At 36.7% G+C, this 19,691-nt stretch overlaps 1 protein-coding gene across 1 annotated transcript in view; it reads right to left on the bottom strand.

Moving 5' to 3' along the window:
- Window positions 1–11,070, bottom strand: part of PRPF18 (pre-mRNA processing factor 18) — a 39,908-nt gene extending 28,838 nt beyond the window's left edge. The window contains exon 1 of the mRNA XM_039877420.1: window positions 10,857–11,070. Within this exon, the coding sequence (XP_039733354.1) occupies window positions 10,857–10,922 (66 nt within the window). The 5' untranslated portion in view covers window positions 10,923–11,070. The remainder of the gene's footprint in view (window positions 1–10,856) is intronic.
- Window positions 11,071–19,691: the final 8,621 nt, after the last annotated feature.

Raw genomic sequence — 19,691 nt, 5'->3', positions numbered from 1 at the left:
AGACATGGGAAAGAAAAAATAAACAAATGAGACTTCATCAAACAAAAGAGTTTTTTGCATAGTGAAAGGAACCATCAACAAAAATAAAACCTACTGAATGGGAAAAGATACTCACCAATGATACATCCAATAAAGAGTTAATAGCCAATATACGGAAGGCACTCATACAATTTAACACCAAAACACAATCCAATTAAAATATGAGCAGAAGACCTGAACAGATATTTCTCCAAAGAGGACCTATGGATGGCCAAGAGACATACGAAAAGATGCTCAACATCACTAGTCACCGGGGAAATGCAAATTAAAACTACAATGAACTATTACCTCACACCTGTGAGAATGGCTATCATCAATAAATAAACAAACAAAAGGGAATCCTCACACACTGATGGTGCATTTATAAACTGGTGCAACCATTATGGAAAACAGTTTGGAGGTTCCTCAAAAAATTAAAAATACAACTACCATATAACCCAGCAGTTCCACTTCTGGATATTAATCCAAAGAAAAACACTAATTCAAAAAGGTATATGCACTCCTGTGTTTGCTGCAGGATTATTTACTAAGATATGGAAGCAAACTAAGTGTCCACTGATAGACAAATGGATAAAGATGTGGTACATATAATAAAGTGGCATATTACTGAGCCATAAAAAAGAATGAAATCTTGCCATCTGTGACACCATGGATAGACTTTGAGGGTATTATGTTCAATGAAACATATCAGAGAGAGAAAAATACCAAATGATTTCACTTACATGTGGAATCTAAAAAACAAAATAAATGAAATAAAACAAATAAACTTATAAAGATCATTTTGATGGTTGCCAGATTTGGGGTGGGGGGTGAAAAAGAGGAAAGGATTAAAATGTACAAATTGCCAGTTATAAAAAGTCAATGAGAATAAAATACCTAGGAATAAATCTAACGAAACATGTGAAGAATCTATATAATGAGAACTATAAGACCCTATTAAAAGAAATTGAAGAAGATATAAAGAAATGGAAAGATATTCCTTGTTCTTGGATTGGAAGAATCGACATAGTTAAAATGACCTTATTACCTAAAGCATTATACAGATTTAATGCAATCTCCATCGAAATCCCATCAGCACTTTCTAAAGAAACAGAACAAAAAAATTATCAGATTTGTATGGAAACACAAAAGACCCTGAATCACCAAAGCCATCCTGAGAAAAATGAACAAGTCTAGAGGCATCACTCTGCCTGACTTCAAAATACACTACGAAGCAACAATAATCAAATGCCATGGTACTGGCAGAAAAACAGACACACAGACTAGTGGAAGAGAATCGAGAGTCCAAAAATAAACTCAAGTTTATATGGGTAAATAATTTTCAAAAAAAAAGCCAAAAACATACAGTGGAGAAAGGTAATCCTCTTCAATAAATGGTGCTGGGAAAACTGGAAAGCCACCTGCAAAAGAATGAAACTAGACTGTTGTCTATTACCACACACCAAAATTAACTCAAAATGGATGAAGGACCTGAATATAAGACCTGAAACAATTAACTGCATAGAAGAAAACATAAGAACTAAGCTCAAGGACCTTGGACTTAAAGAGGATTTTATGAATTTGACCTCAAAAGCAAGGGAAGTAAAAACTAAAATAAATGAATGAGACTACATCAAACTAAAAAGCTTCTGCATAGCAAAAGAAATCATCAACAAGGTAAAGAGGCAACCATCCGAATGGGAAAATATATTTGCAAGCAACGCCTCCAATAAGGGCCTAATATCCAAAATATACAAAGTACTCATACAACTCAACAACAAGAAAAAAATGCAAATGATCCAATCAAAAAACGGGCCCAGGACCTGAACAGACACTTCTCCCTAGAGGACATACAAATGGTCAACAAATATTTGAAAAGATGCTCAACATCACTAGCTATTAGGGAAATGCAAATCAAAACCACAATGAGATACCATCTCACACCTGTTAGAATAGCTATAATCAATAGGACAAGTAATAACAAATGCTGGAGAGGATGCGGAGAAAAAGGAACCCTCATACACTGATGGTGGGACTGCAAATTGGTGCACTCACTATGGAAAACAGTATGGAGGTTCCTCAAAATACTAAGAATTGATCTGCCATATGATCCAGCAATCTCACTACTGGGGATTTACCCAAAGACTTGAAAACTCATATCCATAAAGATATCTGCACACTGATGTTCATAGCAGCATAATTCACAGTGGCCAGGGCATGGAAGCAACCGAAATGTTCTATGATAGATGATTGGCTAAAGAAGCTGTGGTACATGTACACAATGGAATATATATCAGCAATAAGAAGAGATGAAATACTGCCATTTGCGACAACACAGATGGACCTCAAGATAATCATGCTAAGTGAAATAAGCCAGACAGAAAAAGTTGAAAACCACATGATATCACTTCTATGTGGGATATAAACCTAAACGCAACAAATGAACAGGACTGAGAGAGATACATGGACAACAGACTAACAGTTACCAGAGGGTGGAGGAAGGAGGGGAGAAAGGAGGTAGATGGAGTAAAAAAGGTCAAATATGTGGTGACATTAAAGAATTTAAAAAAAAAAAAAGAGTCATAGGGATGTAAAGTACAGCATAGGGAATATATTCAATAATACTGTAATAACTGTGTATGGTGTCAGATGTGTGTTAGACTCACTAGGGTGATCTCTTCGTAATTTATATACATGTTTAAGCACTATATCGTATACCTGCAACTAATATTATTGAATGTTAACTGTAATAAAAATGTTTTCAGTTTTAAAAGAGAAAATACACCCATTTGCTTCTTCATATTTGCTTTCATGTGCATGAAACAACTGTCGGATACAAAAAAAAACCTGATAGTATTACCTGCTTTGGAGGAGGTAAACTGGGCAGTTGGGAGTCATAAGTAAAAAGGAAACTTTTTATTGTACACTCTTCAGTATGTTTTGAATTTTGAATGAATTATCAATAAATTTAATTTTTTGAAAGTAATTTGCTTTTCATTTTAAAGAGTTATATTGAGAAAAATAAAATATTTTACTTTGTATTATGTGACCCTTTGCTTTATGGCAACAAAAGGTTGTCAAAAACAAAAAGTTCCCTATCATGTCTCAAATGTCACTCTTTGTATACTTTTTGTTTAGAAATAAAAGAGCGGTTTCTAAGAAAAGGAACTAAAGCATTTTTAATTATAAAGCATTTTATAAAGTATACTGAAAGTATACTTTGAAATATAAAGTGCTGTGGATGCATTTATGAATTAAAATTGCAGGATTTTAAAACTTACACATGGGAACTCACACAAAGAACAAACTGACGGTTGCCAGACAGGAGTGGGGTTGGGGGGCTGGGTGAAAAGAGGAGGGATTGAGAAGTACAAACTCGAAGTTTCAGGGGTTAAAGTACAGCATAGGGAACACAGTCAATATTGTAATAACTGTGTATGGTGCCAGGTGGGTACTAGACTTACTGAAGTGATCACTTCATAAGTTACATAAACGTCTACCTACTGTGCTGTACGCCTAAAACTAATGTTGAATGTTGACTGTCACTGAAAAAATTTTTCAATTTTAATTTAATTAAAAAACAAAGCATAAGCATCAGCATTGTACCCCTTTTTAGAGTGATCTAGGAACGGAACCATAATTAGACCTTCAGACTCACTCACTCCTTTTACAGGTTTAGTTTCCTTTCTAACTATATTCCAAATTTTTGACTCTAAGTTTCTTGAGTTAAATACAGAATATACATAAAGTCCTAAAACACAAATGTCTACAAGTGGCTGGTATGTATTTTGAGACAGCATATGGACTGATGGTTAAGTTTCTTTAGATTCTCTCCTAAAGCACCTAACATTTCTGTAGACCTTTCATTCTGGTAGATTTTAAAAACAAATTGCAAAGGGTAAACAGTACTTCTTTAAAGACAGAACCTAATTCCTACATGGTGCTTTACAATTGTTACTCTTGGAAAAGGTCCAAGTTGCACTTTCTGGATTATAAAACTGAGATTCGTATGTCTAAAGCACAGAAACCCTTCTACCATATCACCTGAAATGTCTGCACATACTAATAAAGGAAAATCAAAATTAAAAACAACATGCAACCATGACTGTTAACATTTCGTTATTTTAGAATCATTCCTTCAATCACATAAGATTTTTTGTTTATGTAAATGGATACAAACATCAGCAGTCTACGAAAAGCCACTGAAGAGCTAACAAATATATGGCCTGGATATGCAAAGCAAGATAGTATGTGTGAGATCACAAGTCACATGGCAGAGTCAACATCTTCTGAAGAATGAAAATAAGCCTTAAAGAGTCTGAAGTAATAACCAAATGGTAGGGCACACAAACACAATTTAAAGAGGTACAATGCTTTTCAAAGTGAAAAGAACTGGGAAGTATCAATGAATACTGTTAGCTAGGCAATATGTTTTCTCAATGATGCCCTCGAAAGTAGAAAACCACATCAATATCTACCTTGCATAGGTGTACTATTTGTTTCCTAATTATATGTATTTATATAATTATATACAATACAAAATATATAAAATTGCATAATGTATGCAAGAAATAACATCAATCTTACTAAAACTTTTTAAAATAATAAAGTTAAACATGCACCTATGATCCAAACATTCCACTCCTAAGCATTTACACAAGAGAAACAAAAGTATATATTATTAACAGGTTCGTGAATACACAAACTGTGGTACGTCCACACCATGGTGGAAAACTGCTCAGTAACAAAAACAACAAAGTCTTGATACATACAAACACATGAATGACTCTCGGAATTATCAGACTGAATGAAAGCGTATGAGAGAGCACACTGAAAGAGTCTTTGTACATAAAACTCTAGAAAATGCAAACTAATTTAAAGTTACAGAAAGTAGATCTGTGGACAGGCTGGGAGTGGGGTGCAGGAAGGGGCAGGAAAATGGATTACAAAGGGGCAAAAGGAAATTTGGGGGATGAGACAGACATGTTCACTCTCTTCATTGTAGTAAGTTTCAAAGGTGTATACATGTTAAAATTCACCAAACTGTACACTTTAAATATGTGTGGTTTGCTGTATGTCAATTATACCTTAATAAAACTGCTTAAAAAATAAATTGAATACCACAAGGAAGAATTACTGAGAACTAGGAGAAGGAAAAGGAGAATGAAGAGGGAGGAGGGAAAAGGAAGGGGAAGGAGGAAGGGATCAAGGGTGAGGAGGGGAGGAGGGGGGGATGCAGAGGGAGGAGAGGGGAAGGGAGGAGAAGGTAGGAGAGGGAAGAAGGAGGGATGGGGGAGGGTAAGAGAGGGAGAAGGGAGCAGGTGGGGAGGGGGGAGGAGAAAAGAGGTGAAAAACAGTAACGAAAGAAAAATTAGTAGTGGTAGCATTTACAGTGCTTGACTTTAAAACTCACCATAATGCTACAGCAATCAAGAAAGTGTGACCCTAGCATAATGATCAACAAACAGATGACAACAGATAAAGCACCCGGAATGGAGCCACACTTAAAACAATTACAACTGACCCTTGAACAACATGGACTTGAACTGCAGGGGTCCATTCAGATGCAGATTTTTTCAATAAATACTGTAACTATTTTCCTTATGATTTTCTTAATAACATTTTCTCTTCTCTAGCTTACTTTATTGTAAGACTATAGTATATAACACATATAACATATAAAATACGTTAACCAACTTTATCGGTAAGGCTTCCAGTCAACGGTAGGCTGCTAGTAGTTAAGTTTTGAGGGAGTCAAAGTTACATGAGGATTTTGGACTACACGGAGGCTCAGCGCCCTTAACCCCCATACTGTTCAGAGGTCAATTGTATTTATTTTTGATGATGCCAAAATTATCCAAAGGGAAAAGAAAAATAATTTCAGTAAATGGTGCTCAAACAACTGAATATCCACATGGAAAACAATAAACCACACCCCTATCTCTTATTCAAGAAAATCGATTAAGAATATTTTTTAACTCTTTATATAAAACCATAAAGCTTTTAGAAGACAGTATAGGAGAATATCTTACTCTTGTAAGTAAATGTTTACAAGTGGAATGGCTTATTTAGCAGGTATGTGTTTATATTTTAAAAAACTGCCAAAGTGTTTTCCAACAAGTTATACAGCATTTTATATTTTTAGATAGGACCCAAAAAATAATAACCATTAAAAAATTGATAAATTGGGCTTTATCAAAATTAAAAGGTTTTGCTTTAAGAAAATGAATAGAAAGCCCACAGTCTGGGAGAAAATATTCATAAAATATATATCTAGCAAAGGACTGGTACCCGTGATATATAAAGAACTCCTTCAACTCAGTATAAAAAACAAACCCAACCAACTTGACTGAAAAAGATGCAAGCAATTTTACCAGACACTTCATGAAAGATATACAATGGTAAAAAAGAAACACAGAAAAATACCTATCATCGTGAATTATGAGATACAAATTAAAACCACAAAGGTGTCATAACGCATCCACCAGAATGGCTGAAATTAAAAAGACTGACAACACAAACTGTTGACAACAATGCAGGGTATCTAACTCTCACTTTGCTGGTGGATGTGTAACGTAGTCCAACCACTTTGGAAAAAGGACTGCTGGCTTTTAATAAAACTACGCGTATGTGTACTCTATGACCTAGCAATCCCACTCCCGGGCGTTTTCCTAAGACTGAAACAAGACTTGTATGAGAAGGTTCACAGCAGCTTTAATCATAAGAGCCCAAGCCTGGAAACAGCCCAGTGCCCATCATCAGAAGAATGGATTAACAAACTGGGTATATACAGACAATACTATTTCAGCATTAAAAGGAATAAACAACAGATGCATGCAACGCGAATAAAACTCAAAACATTTTAATTAAACCAAGTGAGGCATAAAAGAGCACACAGGATGACCCCCAGTTATGTGAAGTTCTAGAGCAGGCAAAACTAATTGACAATGGAAAGAAGTCAAAATAGTGGTTGCTTCTGGGGCAGAGACTGACTGAAAGGTGAAATGAGGGTAATATTCTGTATCTTGATGCAGACTGGGTCACACAGGCACACTTAAGATCCATTAAGTGGCACTTCTGATTTATTTCTTCATATGTAAATTTTTGCATACACACCAAAAAAGTATGAATAAACACTGAACACTAGCTGATAAGCGTGCCAAACTGTTCTGGAGTAAAGTTTACCAATGTCCACTACTTAATTTGAAATGCATAAAGATGAATACATTGTTTTCATTACCCTAACTGCAGCTGAAAAACACCTGTCCACATGGACTTGCTGTTCCAGAAGAGCCGCTGCACCTGCACCCTTAGTCAATTCAAGCGGTGCCCCAGCTTTTTACCGCTGATCTGTGAGAGCTGGAATTGTAACTACTTAGCTTGTGCGTGCCTCTCGGCAAACTGAAGAGAAGCTAAAATAGCCTGCTACCTATCCTAAAATGTTCTGCCTTGTGTAACTATTCTGAGATTTGTTTCTGCATTGCCAGATGAATTTGATGAGTGGATACAGAATGATGGATAGATGGATAGTTAGATAATAAAGCAAATTAATATTCAAATGTTAATTGCAGCTTTAATTGTAGAATCTAGGTGGCAGGCATATGGGTGTTCACTGTTCAATTCTTGTGAGTTTCCTGTACTTTTGAAAATTTTCATAGTACAATGTTGAGAAAAAAATCTACTTTGCAGATGTCAAAATATGCTATCAATATGACAGCAAACCCCCCACTAGTTTTTTTTACTACACAGTACTAAAAAAAACTTTTAAAGGCTCCTCACTGCCAAAGAAAGAAGTTGCAGAGGGTTATGAAAGACTGTTACAAGTGACGGGATCAACAAGTGTAAGGAAAAGCAAGTTCGAAAATGAAAAAGTTCAGCAGAGCTGGAACAATTCTGATTGGTGCTAGAAGACAATGGGCACAGAGATTTTCGCCAGCACAGAAATTATTAGTTCTTGACCTTTTTGAGTCAGAGATTCCTTTCATAATATTGTAAGCAGGCGAAGAGGGGGCGCATATATATATATATACGTACATGCTAAAATTTTAATAAACTTTTAAGGAGTTGATGGATACTCTTAAGTCCATCTAAAAGCTCCATTTAAGAACCCCTGATACAGTTCTAATTTTGAAATTAGAAGTAAATACAATATTAATGTGAGACAATTCAGTGTGAAGAGAAAGTGACCTAGGCCTGAACTTTAAGGAAAACCAACAGTTAAGGGACAAAAAGTAAACACTAAAATAATAACAACAATAACAAAAGCCGCCTGTCAAGGAGATTAAGCAGCCTGAGAAGCCAAAGGAAAAACAGGAAGCTGTAGTGGACGAGCTGTCAAAAGAAGAACCAAGGAGCATCGAGCGTCAGTCAGGAAAACGGAGGTCACTGCTGCCCCCCACTAGAATGGATTCAGTGTAGTCTTGGGGGCAGAAACCATTTTGTAGCGAGTGAAGGAATGCATGGGAATTAAAATTTATTTGAAGAAGCTTGGCTGTAAAGAAAGGACAACTGCTTAGAAACAGAAACGGCTTTTTAAAAATGGGAGAGACAGCTGTATGTTTTGGCGCTGATGGGGAGAAGCCGGGAGAGACTAAAGACACAAGACGAAGGGATGAATGATATTAAGGTTCCTGCTGATGCTAAGAAAGACGAGTGGGACCAAAGCGCAGGCGGAAGCTTTGACTCAAGCTGTGATACCCCGTTCGCTTATCAGGGAAAGGGGAATTTCTTGCCTTTTGGCTTTTTTCTCTGTGAAATGGAATGCATGGTCCTTAAAGAAAAGGTTCAAGCATTATTTTCTTTTTAATCCTCTGTGGCAGAGAGTAGTATCATGCATACAGGAAACATTCAGTAAATATTGGTTAAAAAGAAGAAAAAAAAGCTAAAATTCTACACAAAGCCCCGCCTCCTAACTACAAATAATGAAACTGCTAATTATGTCCCAATGAGTTCCTTGAGCAGCCTGGTTTTCCATGTAAATGGGGCCTTTTGTTAAGTGAAGATTCACCGATACTGGGCCGCCAAAGCTTTGATATTCTGGCAATTATCTCAGAGTAGTGACATCAGGCAGAATGTTTTAGGACAGGTGATTCGGTTTATTTTAGGAGCTTCTACCACTTAACAAGGGGGCACTCACAAGGTATTCACTATTTCAATTATCAGACTGATAGTGAAAAGCTGAGACACCACCTGAACTGACCAAGATGAGGAGACTCTGCTGGAAGAGCAACAGAACACAGACAAGTGTTTTCCAGCTACAGATAGGGCAATGAAAACAATTCACCGATGCCCAGCTATTAAAAAAAAAAAGTGAAATAACAGATTAAAACAAGAAAACAAATGACAGAATCACATTAGTTAAGGTAAGAATTGTTTCATTATTTTTTTCATATACATAAAAATTTATTTTTTTACTGTGGCTGGTGCAGTGAAAAAAGTTTGAAAGTTACTGACACTATGATGCAGAAGAAATCTATAAAGCAACTGATTCTATATAAAATTATACAGCTGCGAATCAAAAGACTGTCTTCCATGCATACAAAAGCAAAAGATGTCCAGTTACACATATTCTCTTATACAAGAACACCTCGGAGCTACTAAGGGTTCAGTTCCAGACCACCGCAAAGCAGTGTATCAACAGAGCAAGTTGTAGTTTTGCTGGCAGAAGGTCTTGCCTTAAATTTGTAAAAAAAAAAAAAAAAGCAACATCTGTGAAGCACAATAAAGCAAAGCACAATAAAACAAGGTATACCTGTATTATTTAAGAGCACTAACCTACCTGATTATGCAAATACACACATTATAAACCCTGAGAGAGAGCTCAGCTTTTCATGATTCAATTTTCCCTCTAAAGTACTTAGATTTCAACATCCTGGCCCTTCCTAACATCAACTATGCATTCCAACATCTAAATTACTTTTTTCAAATACTCCCAAATCACTCATCAGAAGAAAAAGATCCCTGAAGTAGAGGTAAAAACATTAAGTTACAAACATGGACAAGCTTTCCCTCCTTATCTGCTAAATAATACTCTATTTAATTAGCTCCACTTTGCTCATTGTTTTTAAAGTTTCATTAACTATGAAATCTGCCATCCACCAAACAATCCCACCACACTACATCATGAACACTGAATATACATTACATCCACAGAATCTAAACCGATGTTCTCAAAATGTGGTCCCCAGATCCGTTTTGAAAGGGTCTGTGAGGTCAGAACTATTTTCAATGCTAAGGTTATCATTTGCCCGTTCACTCTGTGGACATTTGCACTGAGGGCGAAAAGCAATTTTAAGTCCCCTGAGGCCTTAGTAAGAATCGAAGCAGTGGAACTAGCGTGTACCAGCAACGCTAAGCACTAACAGTAAAGGCTATGGGGAGGGCAGAATAATGTAATAAAAACCCGGATTTTACTAGTAGAAAGGAATCCAAGACTTTCAGAGACTAATTCTGAGCCTGCCCTTCTTCTGTTTCAGTTTGGCACAAACCCCTTAGTAAAACCAGATACGTGAAAAACCAGCAGAATTCCCAAGAATACCAACAATTGGGAGTGGGTATAAGGGACAGTTAGGAAAACTGCGAGAGAATAAGGGGCAGCTGGGAAAATTTTTTTGCCAATTCTTGGGTTTCCCTGCAATTCCCCCCACTTCCTCCCTAAGGCTCCCGACTGAGGTGTCAAGGGGTGGGTGGGCCTGGAGGGGCCGCTCCGGGGCTCTCGCTAAGCCCCAACCCCGCCCGCATCCTCTCGGGGCGGGTCCCCTCACCCCCAGGCCCTTCCCCCACATACACACACTCAACTCGTGGGTCGCCAACGCCCCCACGACCCCCAGGAGCCTCACCACTAAAAGGTTCCTGTCCTCCACCAGCTGCCGCTTCCGGAGGATCTCCGATTTCAGAATGTCCATCTCGCTGCCCGGGCTTAAGCTGAGTTTCCCTCTCCGGCTCCTCGGACCAGGTCTCGCCCCACCAGGAGAGCCGAACCTGCCGAGAACCCACCACAAACTGCGAACCCAAATACTGGAGAACAACACTGACGGAGCCGCTTCCGGCGGAAATTGAGGTGAGCGAGAGGAAAGAAGAGAGCGCCCCAGGGCGCCTGTTGACGGAGCCGCTGTGGATTAGCGCCCCCTGGCGGCGCCCTCCGGCAGCGCGCCTGTCGCTTACCACAGATACAGATGAATGTGGACTGAAACACGAGTCTCTCTGGATCGTGTGGAGGTCCACGTGCTTCATTTTTAATGATACACCTGCTTGTACCTTCTAGTTCAGGTCCAAAAGCCTCCTCGCAGAACACCTCGAGTATGTTAAGTGAGGCCAGATCCTTACTTATACCAGAAATGCACATCAGAGTTTCTGAAGTTACCTGCTTGCCAACATAAATGTACAAGAGTGAGAAAAATATGAACAGAACTACTCTAATATAGAGTGAGAGTTCATTGCTAGCCTGTTCAGTTACCTTTAAAGTTAAGCAACTATGTCTATGTAAGTGTTTTCAGAAGTAAATATGTCTTTCTTCCCTCAGTTCTAGATTGCTTATATATCCTATGATAATTGAACATTTACCCAACCTGAAATAATCTTTTTAGTCATATGTTCAGTGATCAAGATTTTTGGTGGCATGATTGGAGATGTAATCAAAAATTCTTTTTTTTTTTTTTTGTCCAACTCAAGAAGAAAAATTAAATTGGGAAGAAAAATTATATCATAATTTTAATTTTTGAAAGATGCTAAAAACTGTTTACAATGCCACTGACACTTTAAAAAAATGCTACTTAAGTCGTCGCTGAACAATAGTTGACATGCTAGTTGTTCCCACTCAAAAGGAAAATAATATCATTTAGTTCAGTCAATTGATAATGGGTAAAATGGTTTATCGAAATAAAAGATAACAGAAAATTTTTGACCTCAATTTAAGAAGTCTTTTTATTGTACACATGTGTGTCTGTTGCATCTAAAAGATATCTGACTTTTGCCAGAAATAAATCAACATAGGAAGTTAATTTATTCTCTGATTTAAAATGCTTTACTAATTTTTAGGGCTTTTAAGAGCTTAAGATATTTTACAAAGAAAATGTCCTGGAACCAATAAATATGGTAACATTCTTACATGGATGTCTATTTTCTGAGTCACTTATAATTCAATAAGTAAACGATAATTTATTAGGATTTTCCTGTTTTAGGGATTAGAGCTTATGGCACGAAACCCTGAAGGGTTGACATAAAGGATAGTTAACAGTAAGGAAAGTTTACAAAGAATGCAAAGGAACAGTTGGCCAGATGGGAGAAAATTAGTGTGAACCAGAGAAGATACTAGCTACTAAGCAGGCTCCTTTTTAAATTTTATTGATTTCGATGTTTATGTAAACATGTGCATAAAAGCTTGATTAAGGCCTGAGACGGAAGAATGAGAGGAGTATTTGAACAAGCAAACTGATAAGTAAGCTTTTCAAAATAGAAGAGGGAAAAAAGATGACCAGGAGAGTTTAGAAACACTTAAGAGAACCAATCAATCCTGACTCTAAAGGAGAATGTATTTATTTTTGAAATGTGCATCCCATTCCACCACAATAGAATTTAAAAAGTAAAGTATTAGATACAACCCAAATGTCCTAAATGACAGAATGGTTAAATAGTTTATAGGTCATACATACAACTGAATAATATGGAACATTAAAAATCATTTTTCAAAAAAATATTCAATGATATGAGAGTGCTCATGATATAATATTTAGTGAAAAAGTAGAATTAATGAAACTAGAAATATATCATATAGTCCTCATTTGGTAAGAAAAGAAACTAAAACTAGAAAAATGATTTTAAAAAAACAAAGTATCAGATTATCTGGTGATTCTTTTTTTCTTTATCCCATAATTTGGTACAAATTCCATAATTCGGAAAAAATATCCAGATAGCAGCCATTTGGTTCTATTTCATTATTATTAAAAGTCTTTATACATTTTTCAAGTGTAACCACTTTAGACATCATGTATGATTAATTTTAAATAATACCAACAAAATATTAACATAGAAGAATTTTTTTAAATCTTTGTAATTATTCCATGAGCTCTGTACTACCCTAGGTTCTGTGGCCTAAACCAAATATAAAATATAATCATACCCCTGAGAAACTTACCAACTAACTTGGCAATCAAGAAAGAGAGTCTGAAAGGGTAAATTAGGTAAAATAAATATGATTTAAGACCATATGGGGGGGGACTATAATAAAGTAGTCACAGAAATTAAAGATCAGTCTTTTCTAAAAGAAGAAATAGTAAAAAAAATCGATATATGGTTGATGAGATTATTCCTCTACTGGAGTAACTCATCCTAAGAGATTGTATTTTTGGAGACTGGAGGAAAATACCAGATTTAATCAGATGGCCTGGGTTTGGTTACTGTCCTAAAGGGTAGATGTAACTTTTTTTTTTAAGCTATGTAACCTAAAACAGTGGCCCTCAATCTTCAGAACAACCTGGAGGACTTTTTGAAACCCAGCCTGCCAGTCCCATCCCTAGAACATCTCATTCTAGAGGTTTGGGGTGAGGCCCAGGGATCTGCTTTTCCAACAAGTTCCCAGGTGAGGTGGCTGCTGTTGATCCAGTGGGTGACTCAGAAATGCGGTCTGCAGGGAGTCTTGATAAACAAGATCGGAGGAGGAGGCACGTGTCTGCAGCATTGTCATGGGCGCCTCTCAGGGTGCCCACCCACTCGCTGTGATGCTTCTGGAAATTTCCTAATGGAAGAAGGCAGGCTCCCTTTGGATCCAGCTGCCTTCACATGCCTGCTTTGTGTGGCTACGGTGCCAGCAGGTACTTGACCCATTTGGGCCAATTAGAGTCCGTTCCTTAGGAAATTGACAATGGAATTGAGTAATGTTCCCAAGATGCGGGAAATATAAAATATGAATTCGAGAGTGGTAGACAGCTGTGTCAGTGGCATGCTGGAGCCAGACCAGTCCCCACTGAACTGCAAGAGTCCACTGCTAAATTTTTAAGAATTGTGTGAGTCAGCTGTTAAGCAATGCCGTTATTAAAGTTGACTGTTTATTTACAATTAAACACATTACATTATTAACAAAGGTTATAAATACACAGAACCTGTTACTTCTAATTATATTACCACATTTTACTATTATTTATGCTGTTGGAATTAGCTATGACTATCGCATATTTGTGTAGAAATACTATATAATGTGGCTACTGTGTATCTTCTCCCCACCCTACACTTGAGGATGCCATATTGGCAGCTTGAAATGAGCCATGGGGGAAGTATTTACACCACAGAAACTGACAAATGCTAAAATTCTGGACTTGCTTTATTCTTTTGTTGATTGTCTAAACAGAAAGAAATGAGAAATGGAGAAAATGTTAACACAGATTGGGGCTTCTCGACCTTGAGCCAGATAATTCTTTTTTGGGGAGGGGGATGTCCTTGACGCTACCCATAAAATGCCAGTAACACCCCTTCTACAGCATGACAACCAAAAATGTCTCTGGAAATTGCCAGATGTCCCCTGAGGAGAAAAATCTCTCTCCATTTAAAGACCACTGATTAAATGTAAAAACGTCGTGTCTATAGCTGTTACATAGTAAAGAGGACAAAAATATGAGAAGATATTCTTCCAGGATTGGAAAACTATTACCTGAGTTAGTAAAGATGACTCTCACATCATTGACAAACGAGGGAAGTTTGGACATGCATCTTTGTTGTTTCGCTTTTGTCTTATTACTTTATGCTAAAACATCTATCACCACTCATGTCAGAGCCAGACTCGTTCATCAGTCATAACCACAGGTTGGCTAAGGATATAAGTTCGGCAAAAATCAGTTGAAACATTCTGTGAGAATCAATCGGCTATATGGAATTTACAATAAAGATATTAGAGAGTTCATTGTTATTTATAAATTGTGTCCTCCATATCCTTTATATCAGTAAAAATTATATGAATATCTGAGCATTCTTCTTTTCCTCCAGAGAGCCAAGTTTTAAATATTCACCAGCATAGCACTGGACATTTTTCACCTCCTGTGTGGGCTTTCCTAAACTGTTTAGTAAAGCAAGTTGGAATATCAAAAATAAAAATTAAAACAAAAAAATTTAAATGATTAATTTGTTTTAAAATAACAATAATAAACACATTACATATTAATTCAAATAATATGTAAAAATTGCTGTTTTCCAAAAATTTTTTTTTGTGAAAATTGCTGTTTTCCAAAAATTTAGGCAGAAGAGTGGCGTGCTTTTATATTATTGCAGCTTCTTTAATGTCTAGTCTAAGTAAAAGAGATCTGGATTCTCGCGTCTGCTCCTGCATTCAACCTGTTGTAGTAAGTTATTTTGTTTGAAGAATATGAAGAAAATCTAGCTTCACAACTGTGTAGTTGGAAACGAAAAGAGTATCTTAATCAAACAACTGTGGACAGGCTTCTTTGCTACTATACTCACAAGCGGTAGTTTTCTAAAAGTTAGTTTTAGTGTGGAATCTAAAACCATATTGAGAAAATTTTCACACTGTTACATTAAAAAAAAATCCATTGGTCTACCTTAAACTTTGAATGGCTCTTTTACTCATGCATAATTTTGTAACATCATGCATTGGTCATTTGGAAAATATTACTTCACTGATTAATGCAGATCTTCCACATGTTAACACACTTTATTAGGAAATATTTAAAAAATCACATTCATTAATATCACCCCTCCGTCTCACTAGAAAAGCCTTTTAATTATTGGGAAGATATTGAATTCATGGTGCCAAATATAATTTGCTAATTGTAAAATGATAATTTTTACTGAAAGCTCCTATTTTATCACTAGCAACAAATAGAGTCAGTTGTTTTCTCCAAGTGACAGGCTCACTTTGTTCATTAGCAAGCACACATTTGCCAAATACTCAAGTCTGAATGACCATAATTTTTTCTATTGGTTATTCTTTAGGTAAAAGTAGTGTCTCATGAAAAAAAGAGCTCGTTCAGCTTGCAAATTGAATAATCACACAGAGCTTTTCCTGAAACCAAGCATCACGCTTCAGTATGCAGCCCAAGTGGTTCACGTGTACTTCCTGTTTCATCCCTGGGAATATTAAAAAGATGCCTACTCAAGTGTCAAGATATGATAAAATTGATAATTTTTGCTGCTTTTTTAAGACTTTTTAAATGAAACTTTTTTTTTTTTTTGCATCTGTGAGTACCTTGGAAGAAAAAATATGACTGCCAGTACAATTTAGTGCCACCGCTTTGATGCCTGCCGATGCATCAGCCAACTCACTATTGCGTTTGTACCTTCAGTGCAAATGTCAACTTCCCAATAAGTAATATAAAATTCCACGTTTTGCTTATAATTTTTATGGAGCAGGGTTTTATAATGGGAGAAAACGATCTTAAAGATCGTGTGGAAGTGTACATTTCCAATCATGGTCATGAAAATGGTGAAAGCGTGTAGTGGATTGATGCTTCCGACCTGAAGAACTAACCGCTACAGGAACTGCTGTCCCACTGTAAACAACTAGAACAACAGGCAAAATACATGAAACAAAAGTTTTTCAGACATTGGACAACAGGCAGCAAAGGACTGTGATTTCTAAAAGGAAGGAAACAAACAAGGTGAGCCCTAGCCCTGAATTACGACTGAGCCCAGCCGTCTCACTGAGTGAGGGAAAAGAGACTGCAGTTCTGGGAGAGAGAGGAAACTACACGTGCGGGCAGAATACTAGAAAGGAGAGAGATCTGAAGAGGGGTCCTTTCAAGTCCCTGGCAGAATCCTAATCTGCAGATGTTCGGACGGAACTCCCCAGGCTGAGTAAAGAACCTCCATGAAACAGTGGCCCATATGCTGTCTGGAGCCCCACGCGGGAACAGGCATACAGCAGGCATGGGATAGAGTCACCTGAACGGAATCACCCAAGTAATGGGGCTAAATTATCCTCGACAAAAGCCTGCTCTGACTCATCCTAAGAAAGCAGAAGTGCAAGCCTTCAAAGGCTAAAACTAATTCTAAGTGAACTGCACGCCATGTCAAAGGCCACTATTTTTGAAGGACTACGACAAAATCCAGCACCTAACAATATAAAGTTCCATTGTCCTGAGATCCAAAAAAAGTACCAGGCATGTGGAAAATATAATTTAAAATGAAGAAGAAAATCAATCAATAGAAATAAATCTAGATATGACAGAGATGATAAAATAGGAAAGCTTCTAAGTCGGCTATTATAAATACGCTCCAGATGCTCAAGAACATAGAGAGAAACATAAACACAATAAAGAGAGAAATGGAAGAAAACAAGATCCAAATGGAACTTCTAGAGATGAAAAATACAATATCTGAAATTAAAAAATACACCGATGACATGAACAGAAGATTAGACGTGGCAGAAAAAAAAAATCGGTGAACTTGAAGACATCACAATAGATGTTATCCAAAGAAGAAAGAGAGAAAAAAAATTATTTTTAAATGAATAGAGCACCAGTGACCAGTGAAACAGTACCAAACAATCTAATGTATCTGTAATTAGAGCCCCATAAAGGTCATAGGTAGGGGGATATTTCAAGAAATAATGGCTAAAACTTTCCCAAATTTGATGAAAACAAGAAAACATACAGATCCAAGAAGCTCATGAACCCAGCAGAAAACTATACCAAGGCACATCATAATCATATTTCTGAGAAACAGTGATAAAGGAATATGTTAAAAGCTGCCCCCCAAAAGTTACTGCCTATAGAGGAACAAAGAAAAGAATGACTACAGACAAAGAAGCGACATTTTTAATGTCTTTAAAGGAAAGATAAATGACTGTTTAAATCAACAATTACATTAAATGTAATTGCCTAAACAGTACTATTGAAAGGCAGAGACTATCAGACAGGATTTTTTAAAAAAAGAAACTAAGATCCAACTATATATCTGTAAGAATCCTACTTTAAAAATAAAAACACAAATAATGGGAAAGGATACATGCATACAGCTATTAATAAAAAGAAACTGGAGGAGATATATTAACATTAGACCAAGTAAACTTTGGAATGAGGAATATTATTAGGGAGGAAGAGAGATATTTCATAATGACAAAGACGTCAGTGTATCAAGAGGACTTAACAATCCTAAATGTGTATGCACCTAATAACACAGCATCAAAACACATAAAGCAAAATCCGTTAGAACTGTAAGAAGTAAACAAGTCCACAATTATAGGTAGAAATGTCCACGCATCACTAACACTAATTGTTGGAATAAATAGACAGAAAATCAGTAAGGATACAGTAGGCTTGAACACTATCAACTTATATGACCTAATTGAAATTTATACAACGTTCCACCCTAAACTTCAAAATGCATACATGCTCTTTTAAAGTCCATTTGGAACATGCACTAAGACAGATCGTATTCTGGGACATTAAACAAGACTCAATAAGTTGAAAAGAATTAAAACTGTACAATGAATGTTCTCTGACAACAAATAAACTAAACTAAAAATCAATAACAGAAAAATATCCACCAAACCCCCCAAATATTGGAAATTAAGCAATGCGATCACAAATAACCCATAGGATCTAAGAAGAAATCTCAAGGGAAATTAGAATGTATTTCGAACTGAATGAAAATGAAAACACAGGGTATAAAAATCTGTGAGATGGAAACAGAAGCTTCCAGGCCCTGATAGGTTCGCTGGAAAAGTTACCAAATATTTAAAGAAGCATTAACACAAATTCTGGACAATTTCTTCCAGAAATGGAAGGCGAGAGAACATTTCCCAACTCATTTTATGAAGCCGGCATTGCCCTGCTACCAAAACCAGTCAAAGACAGTACAGAAAAAGCCAACTACAAACCATGAACTTAGGCACAAATTTCCTTACTGAACGTAAGCATTAAATCTAATAATATATAAAAAGAATGATATACTGTAATAAAGCGGTTCAACATCCGAAAATCAATCAGTGTAATCCACCATATCGATAAAGAAGAAAACTCATTTGACCAAATTAATTGGCAGAGAACAAAAGCATTTGATGAAATCCAACACTACAGCAAAAGCCAGCAAACAAGGAAAGAACATTTACCAAAAAACCCTACAGCTAAAATCATGTCTGGTAGTGACAGACTGATGGCTCCCCAGTGGGTTAGGGACACGATGCAAATGTATATCAACTAACGAATGGGTAAAGAAACTGTGGTTCAATCCATTCAAAGAAATACTATTCTGTGATAAAAAGGAATGAATAGCTGAGACATGCAACAGCATGAAAAAGTCTCAAAACATTATACTAAGTGAAATATTCCAGACACAAAATACCACATACTGCCTGATTCCGTTGGTAAGAATCCTTAAAAAGTTAAAACTATAGTGATAGAAAGCAGATTAGTGGTTGCCAGGAGCTGGGGGTTTGGGGTTGGACTACAAAGGAACAGGAAGAAACTTTTTTTCAGGGGATAGAAATACTCCTATACCATGAGTGGTAAAATTAAATTAAGTTAAATTAAATTTCAAAAATAACCTTCCAAACTCTCCCTAAACTTCCTATTACCTGGAATGTTCCATACTCCTCCCACTGCATCCATCACTCAGCACATTCTAGCTCTCTCTTCTCCTATGCTAACCACCATACCCAAAATGTACACACTCCGCCAGTGTTTGGAGGAGGGCACTATTTGTGACAGCAGCTGCTACAGTTCACAGCG

This window comes from Pteropus medius, unplaced genomic scaffold (genome assembly GCF_902729225.1).
Source record: "Pteropus medius unplaced genomic scaffold, Ma_sr-lr_union100, whole genome shotgun sequence".
In the NCBI taxonomy this organism is placed as follows: Eukaryota; Metazoa; Chordata; class Mammalia; order Chiroptera; family Pteropodidae; genus Pteropus; species Pteropus medius.
This window is presented reverse-complemented; position numbering and strand designations above follow the sequence as displayed.